Source organism: Myotis myotis, unplaced genomic scaffold (assembly GCF_014108235.1).
Source record: "Myotis myotis isolate mMyoMyo1 unplaced genomic scaffold, mMyoMyo1.p scaffold_m19_p_12, whole genome shotgun sequence".
Taxonomy (NCBI): Eukaryota; Metazoa; Chordata; class Mammalia; order Chiroptera; family Vespertilionidae; genus Myotis; species Myotis myotis.
Genome location: NW_023416316.1, coordinates 44,837,539 through 44,856,336, shown reverse-complemented (window position 1 = coordinate 44,856,336; position 18,798 = coordinate 44,837,539). Strand labels below are relative to the sequence as shown.

At 41.9% G+C, this 18,798-nt stretch overlaps 1 protein-coding gene across 17 annotated transcripts in view; it reads right to left on the bottom strand.

The window, feature by feature from the left end:
• Positions 1–18,798, bottom strand: part of SMARCA2 (SWI/SNF related, matrix associated, actin dependent regulator of chromatin, subfamily a, member 2) — a 181,735-nt gene that overhangs the window by 127,942 nt on the left and 34,995 nt on the right. For all 17 annotated transcript variants that reach the window (XR_004971289.1, XR_004971288.1, XR_004971287.1 and 14 more), the window contains 4 exons: positions 14,849–14,975; positions 12,250–12,423; positions 10,865–11,038; positions 8,642–8,812 (listed from right to left, as the gene is read on the bottom strand). Coding sequence is in view for 12 of the 17 variants with exons in the window: in XM_036330951.1 (XP_036186844.1) it covers positions 8,642–8,812; positions 10,865–11,038; positions 12,250–12,423; positions 14,849–14,975 (646 nt within the window). In the remaining 5 variants the exon portion in view is untranslated. The remainder of the gene's footprint in view (positions 1–8,641; positions 8,813–10,864; positions 11,039–12,249; positions 12,424–14,848; positions 14,976–18,798) is intronic.

The following is an 18,798-nucleotide window of genomic DNA, read 5'->3' as shown; positions in this document are numbered from 1 at the left end:
ACAAAATGATATAATATTCTGTGAGCTCTCCAAATGTTTTTCATTCTACCTAATGGACTTTCATAATAGAAAGTACTTACACAGTGGGCATATGGGGAAATTCGAAGCAGATACTGTGATCTCATGAAAAATTCTGTCATCTGCCATTTCTTACATATTCCAATCTCTTAGTCCATTAACCTCTGAGAGCCGCAGAGGCAGCCTACATGGAAAGCTAGGATTATGCCACATTTTGTACATACCCAAGAGAGTCTTATCTGTAATATACACAAACTAGTCTAAACTGTCTTCCTTTTGTAACGACTTCTTTAACAAGTGAAATCTTTCACATCACCTTTACAGAAGACTTATTTTAAAGTTATTGCTGGAAAGCTATACTACTACTTTAGGGCAGTATAATGAGAAGAAAAAAAAACCTTCAGTTATTTGCTTTATCAAGACATTTAAGAAAATAAGCTTTCCTCCCCCGGACCCTTTAGTTAATTAAAAAAATATATAATGATACAGAATCAATATTAACTCCACTTGTTTACTTAAGGCATTGATTGTATAATACATATTTGCTTTCCATGTAAATAACTCAATTGTCTCTTGACAAAACAGCTTTTATAGAAAATGTTTAATGTCTAAAATTCAGCATTTTGGCCATACTGAAGAAATGCAGTTTCCATAAATGTTTGAATATTCTGAAGTTCTCTTATAACTTTCTTGGGTGTAGGTGTGTGTACTAAAGCACAAGGCACCAAAGACAGAAAACAAAACGCTCCCTCTGGTTATGATTTCCCAAGAATTTAAGTATCTATTCAAGCCACCCCAAAGTGAAAATGTTTACAAGCTCAAAAGAAATGATCAGTATCAAAAAGCACCAGGCCCTGTGTCTAGGCTGCAAGTATAGAGAGAACAATAGCAGAAAAGACTCAGAAAAGAAACCATCTCTACCACCAACCCCTGGAGCTTTCACTTCTGGAGTTCTCGGGCACAATCTTCAGGCAACTGTTTTAATTAGTGGGAGAAAGTCAATTAATCCCACCATTCTTTCCATACAAATCAGAAATGAGCTACCAATTTGGCCAACAAAGGAAATCAAATGAGACAATGAATAAGCCAATTTCCAATAGCTAGCTAGTGGAACTGGATCACCATTTCAATGAATAGCACCTTAAAAAGCTTGAAGGACCATCAATAATAAAATCAAAGCTACTCTGAAGGATACTTTTCTATGAATATGCTGGAGCGTGTTATCTCAAAACTGCTTCATAATCAGGCCCTTCCATGACTTAAAATCCTCTAAACTGACTTAAAAAATAATTCCACTAGGTATCATATTTGAGAAGCACAATGTAATATTACATGTAAGAAACTTGGTTCTGGAATCAGACGACCTGCATTTGAATCCCAGCTGTGTCACTAAGTGAAGAGACCTTCACTGTATGACCTTGAGCAAATCGTGCGTGTCTTGGTCCCCATCACCCCCTTTTAAAAAAAATTACGGGGAGTAACAGTCCCTGTTACCACATAGGGCTGCTGCAGGACTGGATCACTATTTCAATACATACAATTCAATGTCACATATAATATACACTGTGAGCATTAACCTCTACAATGTAAAAGAAACAACAGTAGTCAGAGGGCTGTTTTCATATGGATTTCTGTCTGTTCTGTTCACTTATGTATGCCCACACCTACCAGGGTACCTGCATTTAAAGGGCACTAAGTAAATATTTGGTGAATGAATGAATGAATGCAAGCAACAAGAACAATGCATATGGTCGGTGAACTATTATTATTATTGTAATTAGGTCCCAAAATATTTGCAAGTGAAAAGGTTAAGAACACATACACAATTCCTCATTGCCCTGGCGCTCTGTGAGACTTCTCTCGCATGCCCTGTACAGTATTCACACCAATTCCGCTATGTTGTTATATGCGTGGAAGCCAGGTGGCAGTCTACTCTATGGCAAGAGATGCCAAGTTCTCCCATCATGCTTTGTATTCTTTCAGTTTGAAGGTTTCTGGTTGGTGTGCTTTCATAAATCCACGTTCTCACATCAAACTGGTGTTTTATTCCCTCCACCCCTCAAGAAAAACAAAACAAAACAAGAAACCACTTCCCTTTTTTGGGTTCAAGATGAACTCCAAACAGACTAAGCACCTGGTGAAATGGCTGCTAGTGCCTGAGGGATTTTCACATAGAGTAATCTGGATCACGTGACCGCAAACACATTCTATCAGTATCACTGACCTAAGCGTACTTCCACTGATTAAAAACAAAACATTGGAGTTCATCCATTAATTAGGACTAAAGGAACTTTGCACTACCTTCTTCCTACCTGCAAAAAATTTGGAACTAATTATGCTCATAGAGGTAGAAAGGAATGTAATTAACCTAGTCCTGGGAGGGGATATAAAACAAATTACTCTTAACTAAAAGACAATTTGGGTTCCTCATTCCAAAGGCCAATGTCAATTCATTCCTTCCATCTAGAAATGTTCAGGAACAAAGCTGTGTGCAAGGCTACCCATCTTCCTTGCAGAAGCTACATAAAACAATCAGTGATGGGGCCAAGGAGGGAAAGAAATCCCTCCTTTAAACATGAAAATCCTGTTTAAGTTGAACTTAAGAAAATAGACTGCAATGGGGCACTTTATTTTGATTACCACAACACAGGCCACAAACAGCCTCGTTTTGTAAACAAACAGTTTTACACCAAGTAATTTACAATCTATATCATAAAGTGAATTTCTTTTAGCCCCAGAAGGTGTTGTTATATTATGCTGAAACAACATTCAAATGTGCTGGCCTCTTAAAGACTCGTTCTGTTTCAATGGAAACCTAAGCTTTCAGAAATTCACGGGGTTATTTTTATTGTCACTTAAGTGGACCACTGAGCATTCAGATAGGTGATCAGGCAATAATAAAATACCCAAGAATATCAAATTAGCAGGCAACTGCACATTGCTTTGGTTGTACCTTGCAGAGAAAACCAATTCTAACATTTTGACTGAAATAACTGGTTGATCCAGTTAAGCAGGACTTGGATCCAAACTTCTGCTTTCACCCACTCAGACACTGAACTAATCAAATCTAATCACCATGGCATTGTGTCCACCTATCTTTACGCAGTCACTGCACTCAAGTGCCCAGAATTACCTAAGATCCTCTCAAATACCTACGAAAATGTCCTTGTAGAGAAAAGCTGCAATAAACTATGTCATCTTTGGGGGGAAAATGTAAGACATAAAAGAATTGAGAAGAACTGCAGAGTAACCTGGATTTAAAACAAATGTCGCAACAACATTACTATTTTGGATTTGATGCTCTTCCTACCAAACATTACACCAAGAGGCTTTTCTGGTTTTGGGATATCTAAAAAAGAAAAAAATGCATCTCTTATCACTATATTGATCAATATATTATGCTGGAGCCTGGCCGGTATGGCTCAGTGGTTGAGCATCTACCTATGAACCAAGAGGTCCTGGTTCAATTACCGGTCAGAGCACCTGCCAGGGTTTCAGGCTCAACCCCCAGTGGGGGCCATGCAAGAGGCAGGTGATCAATGATTCTCTCTCACCATTGATGTTTCTATCTCTCGCTCTCCCTCTCCCTTCCTCTCTGAAATTGGTAATATAAAATATATAGCTGGAAAGTTTCCCCCTCCAAAACATACTGGTCCTTATTTTACTTATGATTGTGGTTGGTGAAAGAAAGCGAGAGAAAAAAGAAGTTTCAGAAAGAAAGGGAAACACCACCCACAATGAGAAAGATCTGGCCCGGAGTTCTGTCCCCCATGGATTCTCTGAGGTGTTCCTGTTAGTGTTGTGGGCTTCAAGAAATGTCACAAATAAGTAACAAGGACATAGTTCTGCTAGTATACACCCCATTGAAAGATTTTTTAAAAATATTTTTATTGATTTCAGAGAGGAAGGGAATGGGAGAGAGATACAAACATCAATGATGAGAGAGAATCATTGATCGGCTGCCTCCTGCACGCTCACCCGGAATCAAGCCCGCAACCCGGGCATGTGCCCTGACCAGGAATCGAATTGCAACCTCCTGGTTCACAGGTTGACACTCAACCACTGAGCCACGCCTGCAGGGCCCATTGAAAGATTTGAAAGACAGAATTAAATATTTATTTCTAGCCTGAAGTCCACAGCTCGGGAAGCTGAACTCTAAAGAATGCCTAGACTTTTAAGCAGGAGGTTCAGGTCACAGGTGGCATGGGCTCCTAACCACAGCTTAAGGAAAAATACATCCTAAAACCTTGCAAGAAATGCCTTATTGTCACCAAAAACTACTCTAAATCAGAGGCCACATAATTACAAATTCTCTTTGCAGGAGCTGGGGAGGGATAAGCAGGATCCACCCAAATTAATAAATCCCCTTTCTCACTGTAGGCCTTACTAGTGTAAGAACCTGTCATTACCCTAAAAGGCAATATTTGATTGATCCTCGACCAGAAAAAAAAAATGGTGGCTATTTACTCAACATCACAGAGAATATACAGTAAAGGGGGAAAAGATTTTCTTTTCAAAACCCTACAACTACATTTCAGTAACCATGATCCTACATTTACACCACAAAATGGCTTGATAAAATAGCTAAGATTTACTGAGTACTTACAATGTGCCAGGAAACACAGAAAATGCTTTAGAGAAACTTTCCCATTCAATCCTAACCAATCAATCACCTTCTGATAGATCGAGAGACTGAAGTACTAGATAACAGATCTTTTAATGAAATACCCAGTAAGGAGTAAGAACAAATTGGTCTGATATGTTTTCTTATGCAGTTTTGGATTTAAAAGATTGTGTGCTAACATGATTTGTAGAGAGGTCCAATTTTCTAAATTAGCCTGTTCAATCCTATGTTTGTATAAACCCCTGTGGCTTCATCTAGCCCCTCCCCCCTTTTATCCTGTTGTCAGTCACTCAGCAGATGCTAGAGAACAGGCATGGCAAAGGTCAGAAGCCTCAAGGTCCCGCTAAGTGCACGTAACAGCGCCTTCATCCTGCCCCCCTGCAGAGGTATTTCAATGCTTTAACAATTATTCCTCCTCTAACTCTTAAGCAGATATATATAGTTTACTTCTTTTTCTTCCATTTCAAGGGTATTAATGGAAGACCAGGTTGAGAAGGAGAAGTTTCAGAATAATTTATAAATACGTACTTCATAGAAATGGCTCTAACAGTGAGAAGAGGAAATTAAACAAGGTTATGACATGTTAAAGGAACCCCACTCTATTATTCACTAACAACAAGTAAACACAATATACTCCTAATGGGGAAAAACAAAGGTTTTTTTCTGTTACACGGGGGCTATTTTAAAAAATTATACACTGAGTTTAACACAAAGCAAAAAGTAACCCTTTTCCAATTACATTACAAGGTCAATCATACTCAACTTTAATAGCACAGCTCTTGAAGTTCTTACAAATGCTGCTACCAGCTCGATGCTATTAGTTCACTGGGTCAGAAAGGGTTTTCTCAAAGCAAAGATTTATTGATGCCTTTCCTAATTAAAAAAATGCAGTAAGGTTCAGCATGTCAGTCCTATGGGAAAATGCCGAAAGGGACAGCACAGAGTTTTTAAGCTTCCAAATGCAGTTTCCTTCCAGCCAGAGAAACTGCAGCAAGTAACTCTCAATCCTTCACTCTAGTGGAGGAAAGAACCACAGATCATACCAAGTGTCCAACTATCAGCTTCTGAAAGCACGCGATTTCCCTGCACTAGGAGAGGTAGGTGCATCTGGAATTGGGTAACTCACTCTGAACTCAGTCTCAAAGCCCCGTGAAAGGCACAGCTTTATCCCATTTCTGCCAGCAAGATGGCCCAGGAAGGTGATCCTTAGTCCTGCTGGGAGCAGAGAGGGCCCAAATGCAAGGCATCCTGATATCACAGCAGGGAAGAGGTAAGGGCTGTTCATCAAGGGTAAGTCTGCATCTTCAACCATGTGAGATCATCAATGGGAGTTGCCCGAGATTGCACAAGGCAGGCTGCAGTGCTTGGCTATTATTATTCATTTGCCAGGAAATCAGGAAATTGTTGACTGGCATTATTCCTTCACCTCATTCACCTCAGATTATAATTATATATTTAGATGCATATTTGATTAATGTCTGTCGGTCTGTCTCTTTTTCTCTCTCTGATTAAATTGAGAGGGCAAGAGTGCTATCTTCACCATTACATTCTCCTTCTCCCAGCATCCAACACACTGCATCTCCACCATAGTAAGTGTTCAGGTAACAGTCATTGAGCAAATGCAGGAAATAGAATAAGTGCTACTAGCAAACTGGAAGGCAAGAGTTTGGAGGTAGAGAGCCAACCTAGAGATCATCAGAGTTGTGAAATGAAAAATATGACAGGTTCATGCTCTGTACAGATTAACACAAAAATAAAGCCATAATCATTATCACTCAACTATGTATCTTTCTACGATGATATAATGATCTACCACTATGGTAGGAATCTATTAATTTTAAGCCAGAATTGGGCCATTAGCTTTTAATCACAAAGAAATGTAGAATACAAACATTAATATTAAAAACGCTAACAGTGACCTTTCTGTGACAATCTCTGCAAAATCCATGACTAAATTCAGAAAAACTACAGCTGCCATTTCATGGGGTCCACTTATGGAATCCTATACAATAAAAGGCTAATAAAGGCTAATATGCAAATAGATGAAACGGTGGAACAACCGAACAACCGGTTGCTATGACGTGCACTGACCAGCAGGGGGCAAGTGTGTGCGGAACATGGCGGGCATCGGCAGCAGGCAGCAGAATGTGGAACATGGAGGGCGTTGGCCATGGTGGGATGGTGGAGCAGGTGAGCAGGGGCACCAGACCAAGGCAGGTGAGCCTCTGGTGGTTACTGAAAATTCTTTGTTCCAGCGGTCGCACTCGGGACTCACACCTGCTACCGGCACCGGCCCTGCTCGCACCAGCTGCCGCCCCGATCACCCAGCACCATCAGCGGGTGCCAGTGGCAGCTGGTCCCGATCGCCCCTCAGGGCTTCTCCACCTCCCCCTGCTCCTGAGGGGCGATTGGGCTGACAGCCGCTTCTCGCACCTGCTTCCGGCGCTGGAGCCATCGTTCACACCCACTGCTGGCACTGGCCCCGCTTGCACCTGCTGCCAGCCCCATCACCCCTGAAGGCTTCTTCACCTCCCCCTGCTCCTGAGGGGCAATTGGGGCAGCAGCCGCCGCTTGCACCTGCTGACAGCACTGGCCCACTTGCACCTGCTGCTGGCGCCAGCCCTAATTGCTCCGCGCCCGTCAGCGGGTGCGAGCGGGGCTGGTGCTGTCAGTCCATGGGAGCGGCAGCAGAGGGAGTGGGGCTGCCGGCAGACAGGGAACCGGGGATCACAGAAGGAGGGGCCGGGCAGGGGCACAGAGGATGGGCCGAGACCCACCCCTGTGCCCACCGCAGCCCACAGTTCCTTTCAAGGTGCACAAATTTGTGCACTGGGGCCCTAGTGTTACAGAATTGTATTTGTTTGCCTGTGTGCTCTTCACTAACTCTGAAAGTGTCTTTTTAAGTTAAATATTTGGAGCTGCAATTTTGCAAAGTCTATAATGCTACCTTGACAAGAAAATGAGGTATTCCTCACCACGGAAACATCTAAACCCAAGCCCTGAGACACCCCTCATGCATCTTCACCAAAAGGGAAGCTATCTTCTACTACAGGGATCAGGAGCAAGCAGGCACCTTCTCAATCATGCATGCCCCTCCTTCATTATGAAACAGGTATGAGAATTCAGCAGCCATGAAATTAATTATTTTTGGAAAAATATTTTGCTCCATTATTCAGTGCAGAGAATAAATAATTAAATGCTACCCCTCCTCAATCTTCCCAATTCTGAGGAAGACATCCTGTTTGTATCCGGGCCAATTAGAATTTACCATGGAAACAAAACATCAACCAAGAGCTGTTTGCAGACTATTTAAGCCTCAGAGAAGAGCTATATTCACAGGCCTACATTAGCATGTTGCCCTTGAGCTGTGATGTAGTATCTGTAGAGCAGAAATTCTTTATCTTACCTTTCACTTCTCATGACCATTAGGACATATTTTACCTAAGAGTCTTGTTTTCCAACATCACCTGAAACCCTGACCTGCACACTTCCCTGAGTGGGACACAGGGCTGCTGATCTAAATGAACAATCCTGGCATTGCTGGCTGTCCAAATAAACAGGCTGAAATTTGTTCCAAAAGTATCCCAAAGCTATCTCTTATGTCTTTTTAAGGTTTCTTTCAATCTGTACACTGCAATTTCTCCTAACTTTTCACTTTAGTTTCTTAGCTGAGCACACTGCCACACGACATCACATTTAAGAATATGTGCCTGTGTTCATTGTGCCTGTGTTTTCTCTCTTCTTACTGACCATGTGTATTTAGTTTTTAAATACTGTGTGAAACAATGGGCATATGAACCACATTGTTACAGTTTAATACCTCTTACCCATTACACCCTTATCTCCAATGTCTAGTATGCCTGATGAACTCTTTCACACCATACCCATTTATAGGAGCAGTTTCTGCAACCCAGTAATCTAAACCTCTTCTTAGTGTGGTAAGTGTATATATTAAAGAGCAATACACGCCTGAAACTGGCCCCTCCACTGGGTACTCACCTTCTTCCTCCTCCTCCTCTTCTTCTTCTCCTTGGCCGCCTGGGCTTGCTTGTGCTCCCAAACCAGGTTGGTGAGGTTGGCCACATACTCATCGGTCTGCTGTAAAAGGTAAGCTAAACGCCTGTCTTTCTTTTGATCAATCAGTTTTCTGTAGCCCTCTTCATCTTCAGCCTGTTAAGGAAAGAAGCCAGATCAGAGCCTAATGACAGTTTGCAGATGCTTTTTCCCCTCCCCCTGACAGTCTGAACTCCAGTGGTGAGTGCAGCAGAGCGAATGCTCCAGGCTGCAAGGGTTCCCACACACAGGGAACCGGGCACACACAGGGGAGAGCGATGCCTACATCCCGGGACACTGGGGTTCGCGGCAAAGTCAGGACACATGGCTGCAGTATTTATGTGGTGTGATGGAGCACGCTGTGTCGGCTCTTTGTTCTTCTGTGTTTCTTTAACAGCACAAAAATGTTAAAAATCAGACAATTCACCATCTGAAGTTTATTCTTAACTTTGTATGTAGGAAATTTTCAAATACGATCAAAAGTGGAGAGAATAAGTATTTCTAAAGGCAAAATAATCAAATGGGCACTGGACAAATAATTTCTTATACATAAAAGCATTACACACATTGTGGTTGATAGGGGAGGTCAAATTTGGGGGATTTTTGTCATAACTGGCACTGTCCTTTGAGCCTACGTGACTGGGGACAAGTCAGCTACTACCTGACATCTGATACTACCCAACAATAACACAGATGCAGTAATTCCCACCTCCACCTCCCATTCAGCCACATTATGAGGTTAAATGGGGCAAAAGCTCTGATATACTCTGTGCCATTTCAGGAGAAATCTTTTTTTTTTTATGTCCCAATAAAAGGACACCTCTGTGATACAGGACAGAGAGAACAGGCCGCAAACGCCTCAGCAGGCGGCTGCGTTACAGAAGGGCCCAGCGCCTTCCTCAGGGCTGTCGCTCCAGCCTGTGCCCGTGTGACAGCAGGCGCACCCCTCAGTCTAGCTGCTGTCGGCCCCGTGGATGAGCACGAACCTCAAATGCTATTAGAACTCTAATTGCTTTTCGTTATGGTTGATCTCACTTGAAGAAAGAGTGATAGAAAACTTCAGTTTCTCTGTTATCTGTATATTCCATCATTTAATTGCAAAAATTAATGATTTGCAAATGCCTAATCATTAGTGTCAAACCAATCTGTTACTGAAGTGCTAATACAGCTTCACTTCGGTTGAATCAGACAAATCTGACTGCCGACTGCTCAGACTCCTCTGAAACAGTCTCCCGAGCTAATTAGACATTTCTTGGGCAGTCTTCTTCTTCCCCCAAAAGGAGAGGAAGGCGGGAGAAGATGGTAAGATTTAGTAGGACCTATTTTAAAATATGGTGTTTACTCTCTGGGACCCCAAAAATCAATGAAAACAAAATGCAAACCTTAATCTCAGCGAGGAAGAAAGACACTGTCACTTGGAATTCCCCCAGGACATCATTATGGGGTGAGGCTCATGACTTTCTCTTCATGCAGGACTCGGGAGCTATGTCCCAGACAGAACCTGCAGGTCTCCTAGCACTCCAGATCACACACACTTGTGTAAAACCCACAGTGTTCTATGAGGTCCAATTACAAAAAAAAAAAAAAATGCCGACCAATGAAATCAATCAATCTGTGATATACATTCACTGAAAAATAACAGGGCAAAAATAATAACCCCTGACTAACCTCTGACAATACCCTCCCGCCACTATAAACAAAAAGCAACATTTCAAAATTAATGTAACAATCACTTTTTGCATTGTTAGAGAAAAATTTCTGCCATAAAAAAAAAAAAAGACATCAGGTCCCAAGACACAACGTAATGAGCTATTCATTCAAAACAACGTGTGCCATTAGTCTCAAAGAGGCAGTATTTTAAAAAGAGCTGCCATTTCCAGCCTTCCAGATCTGGTTATCAAAACTCCCAAGAGATACGGTACCTTCCTTTATGTGAGAAGCTAAATCTGAGCAGCAATGCCATCCTAGGACATGGGAAAGCTATACGGACCAGCTGTAACCCAAGATGTGTGACGTGCATTGTCCAGGAAAGAGGCTGTTTGAGCTCCGTCCGCATGAAGTTAAGGGGACACGGTCATACATTTGGTAAGCAGCTTCTCCTTTCTCCTTCTACTAGGGCATATTTAACACTCCCAATGCAGCGAGCGGGGCATTTCCCGGGCTCCTCACCATCAGTCTGCGCATCCTCTCCTTTTCGATCCGCTCCGTCTCTTTCTTCTGCTCCCTCTCGGTGTTGGCGTGCCACGTTGCCACCGCTTTGGAAAGCTTCTGGATCTTCCCGGCCACAGAACGATGGTACTCCTTGAAATCTTTCGCATGTTGCAAAATGCTGTTCAGATATTCCTGAAGGATCCCAAGGGGAGTAGAAAAGAATACTGAAAATCCATTTCCCAAGGCCCTGGAGGTTTCAGCCCAGTCCAGGAAAAATGCTCAGTGTGCATTTCACGTGCATTTCACAACAAAGACCAGAAACCTGGGACTATTCTGGGATAGGTGCCCTGGTGTGTGTCTCCATAGCTGAGCGCCGGCTACCGGGCTGGTGGGAGAGATGACCTCTCAAAGTTTATTTTCGGGCCAGCCTGTGGAAGAGCGGTCTCTGAAGCTTTGAGGGTGTGACCGCATGAAAATGGAAAGATAAAAAATGGAGAGGATAAAAAGAAAAAGGAGAGGAACGTGAAAAATGAAAATGATAAAATTAAAAGCCAATCTTTCTCAAATAAACCTGAGGGACATGGGCATATCCAGTGAGAATTATGTTATAAAAGTAATGTTTCCTCTGCTCTGAATCTCTTAGAGTCCCAGCCGAGCAGCTAGGCCTGATACTCCAAAGGTTGCAGGTTTGATCCCCGGTCAGGGTACATGCAAGAAGCAACCAACGAATGCATAAATAAGTGGAACAAAACAATGTTTCTCTCTCTCCCTAAAAAAAGCAATAAAAAAATTTAACTATCGTAGAATTGTGACTCAAGATTTTATAGGAAGCTAAAACTCCATAAGTAATTAGTACATATTTTTTAAATAATGGGGGAGGGGAGTGTACCCTTAGGTACACTAACTCTGACATTTTTTAAAAACGAAACTAGGATAGGCACTAAACTGAGCACAAAAAGACAAATAAATTATAGATAGGCTTAGGAAATCAAATCCTACATCAAAATATTTCCAAACCCCAAGAAAGGAATGTTCCTAAATATCTGCCCCTATAAAACCTCCAACTGGGCCCGTCACAGAGCCCTGGACACCATATTTGTCTGTTATTAAAAATAACTCTTTGCTTTCTTCTTTCCAAGTTCCCCAGGATTTTGCTGTGGGAATCCCACCCAGACTGCAGCTTTCCAGGGAAATAGGAAGGTGACACCTGATTGGAACAAAGAAAGCCCAGGTCATCTGGCCTAAGTGTCCCCGACTACACAATGGAGACTCTGTAAGCTCCATCTTCTGCTCTGTGATGCCCCCTCCGCCCACCGCACACATTTCCAGCCCTTCTGCTCCAGCCAGTTAAGGAATTGGACGTGTCTGTAAACACGAGGACAGGCAAAGCCAGGCGGTGGTACCTGGTGCTTCTGCCGGCGCTTCCTCTCCTGCTCGATCTTCTGCTGCTTCTCCAGCTTCTCCGTCATGCGGGCTTCCCTCAGGGTCTGGCGTTTGCTCCGCTTGTACGCTTTGGAGTTGAGGGCCGTCTCCAGGGTCGTGTCCCGCCGCATGCAGGCCACCACCTCCTGCCTCAGCTGCGGGAGGAAAGCAGTTAGAGAGGCTCCCCGAGCAGTGGCCAGACCCCTGACCCTCTCCTTCTCTCGTTTCCCCTGAGTGGGACAGAAGGGGGATTCTAAGGTTTCTCACTCACAGTTGGCCTTTTTAGTAAATAAAGGGACTAAATCATGCCAAATTTATGTGGCATGGCTTTTTAAGATGGTATAGCTTTTCTTTACAAATAATTCAAGAAAAAAAGCAATTATAGCATTACATTAAAAAAAATAAAGTAGATATTTTAAATAAAGTTATTCATCCTATTTAATTATTCCAATGATACTAATTAGTTAATGAGATTTAATTTTTTTTTACTTTGTCTTAAATGCCATACTAACGGGCTCCTCGTTTTTAAAAAGATTAACTTTAATGATGCTCTGCAAAATGAACAGAGGATTACTTCCTGTTCATGGACAATGGCAGCAGATACTCAAACAGTGTTAATTCATAGTCTCATGTAAAAGACAAGAGATACAAGTTTGGGCTTCTCCCCAATTCTAACAATAATATTCTTTGAAAGATATTCAAAGTTTAAACTATATCATGAACTTTTTTTAGGTGATCATAAGTATAATAACTTGTCCATTTTGTATGTTATGTGGTGATAGAGAGTGGAAATTGAAAATATACATCAAAATAATAATTCAATTGAATCTGAAATCAGCATGAATTACAGCTCATTTCATTGGGAAACTTCTTAGATAATAGAATTTTTCAATAATATCAAGCAAAAATCAGAGACTAATAAGAGTCTAGCATAGTGAAGCTAATTTGAATATAATGTTATTCCTAAAAATATACTTCGGTAATATTTTTTAAACAAAATCTTATCAAACACTTTATCAATGCATTTTATGAAGTCACCTATAAGAAGGAAAAAAATGGAACTCAGAGACGTTTTCTTTCTTTGCTTTTTTTTTTAATTTCTAAATTTATTTTTAAGTTCTAATCTACTCTCACAAACCTATGACCAAGCAGCACCCAGCCACACTGATGCTCCTTGGTGATATTATAACCAACTAGAGGCCCAATGCACGAATTTTCATGCAAGAGTAGGCCTTCCTTCCCCCAGCTGCCGGCACTGGCTTCCCTCTGGCATCCGGGACCCTGACTGGCTTCCCTCGGGGCCACCCGTAGGCACCAGGGACCCGGGCTGGCTTCCCTCCAGCCCCAGCTTTGTCAGGAAGGATGTCTGGAATGACGTCTGGAAGATGTCCAGTCTATTAGCATATTACCCTTTTATTATTATAGATAAGGCAAATGTACTCCCAAGGTCATATGACAATAGCAAGTGAGGTGGCCTTGTGATTTTAATCACATCCTCCAATAGACGAAGTCATGCAATTCACTTTCATTCATTAGTAACTCATTTTGTATGCCCTAGGGACAGTGATGGCAAACCTTTTGAGCTCAGCGTGTCAGCATTTTGAAAAACCCTAACTTAACTCTGGTGCCATAGAAATTTTTTGATATTTGCAACCATAGTAAAACAAAGACTTATATTTTTGATATTTATTTTATATATTTAAATGCCATTTAACAAAGAAAAATCAACCAAAAAAATGAGTTTGCATGTCACCTCTAACACGCGTGTCATAGGTTCGCCATCACTGCCCTAGGACCTTAACCAAGCAAACCCATCTGACTGATGGCACAGTGCCCCTTTTCCCGTTTGGCTAAATGAGGCAGCCTGCAGACCAGGAGACCTGCAGACAGGGTCCTTAAGACAAAACTCACCAAGTGAAAATCAGCTCTACGTCATTCCACTGGTGTCCTACTGATTTAGCAATTCTAAAGCAGATCATTATGCCAGTGCTTATTAATCAGTGACTACTATGAACCATAGCAGGAACAATAGATAATAACTCATTGGTTACTCAGTGCATAGGTCTGACAGGATCAAATGCACCTAACTTGTGTTGTGGTGAATAATCAAGTTACAAGACACAGGTTTATGTATTTCTATAAATGCTGGACTATTAATTTAGCAGAGTGGCTAATGTCTTTGTTAAATATGTTCCCGGCCGTGCTAGGATTATACATTTGTGCTTACAAAGAATGGCTCTCATCTACCACGTGATTGTTTTTCTTGGGAGTCATAAAGGCAAACACGAGCTATCTCATTTGTTCTCAAGGTTTCGGCCACGGTAACAGACCGCCATAACTCTGACTTTGTAAACCATCCTGCAGGTGGGAAAAAATGTATCTGATACACAGGCAAGAAAAACAGAATAATAAGCAGTTCGTCTTCAGTGCTTTTAGCTCTCTGCTGCTGGTCTGAAAGATACACGATGTTACTAAGTTTCTATCTTTATAACAATATTGAAGAGACTTAAGGAAACACGCCAATCTCCAACAATTACATTCATTTCCTCCGCCTCAGATTTGCTGGGGAAAAGGTAATACCTGACGTTGGAAATTGAGTAACCGAAGTGCTTTCAGTTCCACGGTTGCTTTGGTTCGTAAATCCGGTGGCAAAGAGCCAGGCAGGTTTTCCAGTTCTTGTATCCTGTGAGCTATGCGAGCCTGGAGCCTAAGGGAGATAGTAAAACAGGGGCGGGAGAGATGGAAATATACATTACAGTTCAGTCTTAAATGACAAACAGTAACACTAGGTTCAAGTTCATGGCAAAACCTATCCCAGATACTCATGGCTGATTTCTGACACCCAACCAGATTTTCTGATGTTAAACAGAGAAAAGCCACCCTCGCATTAATGCAGACAGGTGCTATATGTTGCTTAACGCTCTGGTCTTGGACATAACCTTTCTCTAACACCCAGGAAAAAAGGCTCATGATACATGTAGGAGGAACATCAAGTGCCACTGCTCGCTCTGAACAGAGAGAGAAAATGAGAGGCAGGAAACTCTGACTTGCTCCAAAAAGCCCAGGCAGCCACTGGCAGGCGGGCAGAAAGCCTCCTTTCCAACTTCTGGTTCTGTCCTACGGCAACGGGGCCATCTGCCCGCCTTGCCAAGATGCTGATGACGACGGCCTTTAAAGCCGAGTGAACAAGAGCACTTGTAGGTGCTGAGGCCACAGAAATCGGCCAACCCAAAACATTCAGAGAGAGCCCTGCCAGCCACAGCCACTTCCTCTCTGAGCAATGCTTGCTGGGGGAAAGAAAAGGCAATTTAGGCGTTTTTAAAAATCAGGTTTGGGGCAGCAGCAACCAGCAAAGTAAACAGTATTTAAAAGCTGGCAGTTTCTAGAAAAGGACTGCTGGGGATTCTCACTTTAGACACTATCAAAAATATAACTGCAGGTAATTTCCTCATGAGGGAAAATAGGAGACATCCCCCTTTCTTCATTCATTTGGGATACCAGGACTGTTACTCACAGAAACGCCTGGTTCTAGAGTTCACCTGGATTCTTTTTTTTCCAAATAATTATATGCCATTTAAATCTATTTTGAGAACTATCTTCCCCAAAATTTGGGGCAAAACTGTCTTGGAAGAGACTTCAAAAGAAAGAATAGTAATAAAAAAGGCAGTAAGCTAAACTAAGTTAACATGAACTGCACTGCGTTAAGTACATCTGATGCACAATTTAATTCATTCTCTCTCTCTCTCACACACACACACACACACACACACACACACACACACCCCTCAAGGTATAATGGTGCTGTTACCGATGGGAAAACAGAAGCCTGGCGATGTAAAGAAACACGCTGACTTCAGAGCTAATAAAGGAGTCTCTAGACGGGACCTCCTTTGCCTGGCACTGAACCACCACAGGGTAATTAAAACAGACTTTCTAGCTGAGAACGTTCCTGGATCTCAACTATAAACGTTGATCATTTAAGATTCTGTTAAAAATTGGTATTATGGTTTCATCAACCTTTACGATGATGTGTGTGTGTGTGTGTGTGTGTGTGTGTATGTGTGTGTATATATATATGAATATGAAGAAGTAAAATCTGTGACTTAGATGTGCAAAATATCTTAGGATTTCATATGGTCCAAATATCAAAATGATTGTTTAAAAAAACAACTTTGTTATTTGCCTTGGTAGAGAAGTAAAATGTCCTCTTTTTCAAAATTTTAATGATAATAAAGGAAATGCATTGTTTTTCATTGATTTAACTGAAAATAATATAACAGATTCCTACTTTATTGTATCCAGATCAATTTCCTAAATAGCCACATAGCCCCAAATCTCCAAATACTGCAACAGATGATGCATCTTAACAATTAAGATATTAAGAGAAAAACCTTTTGTGGATTTTTTTCAAATATATAATTTAAAGGAAGTAACTAAACTGAAACAATTTCCCTTTTGTAATAAGGCCATAGTAAAAGGAAAATTAAATATAAAGGGGTGAGATGAGGGCCAACGATGGGGTATTCTCCTTCCTTGGTTCTAGACTCTAGAATCTAGAGTCATTTCAGACCTTTTGCATTTGAAAAGCCCAGAACCCAAACCATTCCTTGTTGTCTGGTTTACTCTCTTTGACAAAGTAGGTCAGGTGCTAAATTAAAGGAATAGCTGTGTTTCCCTTAATCTTCTGAAGAACTAAATAAATAATCTTAGGACAGCTGGATGGACAGTGTAGAGATTAAATCACACTGATCTGGGCGGGTGGGAGCTGGGGAGTGGAGGGGGGGAAGAAGGGAGGTGGGGACTGGGGGTGGATATGGCCTTGGGGGACTGGGGCACTGCAGTGGGTGAGGAGCTGGGGGGGGGGGGGGGGCGGGGGAGAATGACACTTCTTCCTGAAATGACTGCTCCCTTCCAAAGGACCTAGTCACTTGTCAGTGAATCTCAGATTCCCCAGCACAAAAGAATCTCTTTTTTATGAAAGGGAGGCAAGAAGTACAAAGTACAAACGTGCGAAGTATAGGGGAAGGGGAGGGTGACATTATATGCATTCAATTCAGCACATGGGGGGTGGGGGTGGGGGTGGGGGCCAAGGTACAGGAGGGGCTTCTTTAACACAGAAAATGTTGTCTTTTGGTGGTGGTGGTTGTTAATGGAAATCTTCATTTTAAATAATGCTTCTCTCCAGACAGTTTCATCTTCCTATCAATGGGATTCAGCAGGTTGCCCGATAAAGAGATTCAGGATTCTCAACTTGTCGAAACAACAACAGCTCTAATACTGCCTGACTGCAGGAGGCTCATTTAGTGTCCTCACGAGCTCAGAAAATTGAAGCAGAATTAGGTCACTCAAGTTTTTCATACAGATTGAACAGTAAATCAGGAAGGGTGACTGTTCTGGCAAGAAAAAGAGTTCCATTAAAGGCAACAGATATTTTGTTCAGGTCCAGAGGAGAAGTTTATGATTCCTGCAGGAGAGTTATTTGAACAGAAAATGACACTGGTACATTTTGTTCCTGCAAGGAGCTGAGTGACACTTTTAAAAAGAGAGCGAGGGAGGGAGACCGACTTTTTGTAACTCTGCTGATAAAGTGGCCCTTGGTAATTTTTGAGAAGGAATTTTCAGGGTTGTAATGGATACCAGGGAGGACAAAAAGAAAAAAAACACCCCAAAAAACACTGGCTATATTTGCTTCCAGAAGCAAAATTCGGCCTTGATAAGCAGAGGGGCTGACAGAACACAGAAATGCTCTTCCTTCGAATCTGAAATCCATCTCCCATGCAAACATTTGTGGAATTAGTTTACATGCTAATGTGACAATGCCTGGAGCCCTTTTGCCCAAACATCTAACTCTCAGTGGAGGAACTGAAGTTAGGTATATTGGTGGGGCAAAAGAAGTGTGCCAAAAAGACAAGACACCCAGACGAAAAGCACTGGGACATCTCTCTGACACTTACTACGGATAAAAGCAATCAAGTTCCTTTCAAAGAGAAAGGCTCCAATTCAAATGGGCAAACTGTTTTAACTGGAGACTTTGTACAGATCTGAGGCAAACTATTCATATGCATACACTTATTTATGCTATTACTAAATAAAGAAGGCCAATTTGTCAAAATCCTTGCATGATGAACAAGGAAAAGCAGCCAAGGGACTTAACGTTAAAAAAAATTTAAGATTCTAACAATTTCCTTTCAATTTTCATAGACAAGATAAGTGATATCATAACGGTCAAAGGAATGAACATCTGTTAAAGAATTTTTGACAGATGACTCTGCTCAAACTAAAGTTTATAAAATTGTAAAAGAGATTTTTTGTTTGTTAATCCTCATCCGAGGATTTTTTTCCCCATTGATTTTTAGAGAGAGTGGAAGGGAGGGAGGGAGAGAGAAACATTGATGTGAGAGAGACATATTGATTGGTTGCCTCCCACGGCCCTGACCAGGGTCAGGGATCGAGCCTGCAACCGAGGTCCTACAACCGAGATCCTGCAACCGAGGTATGTGCCCTTGACTGGAATTGAACCCAGGACCCCT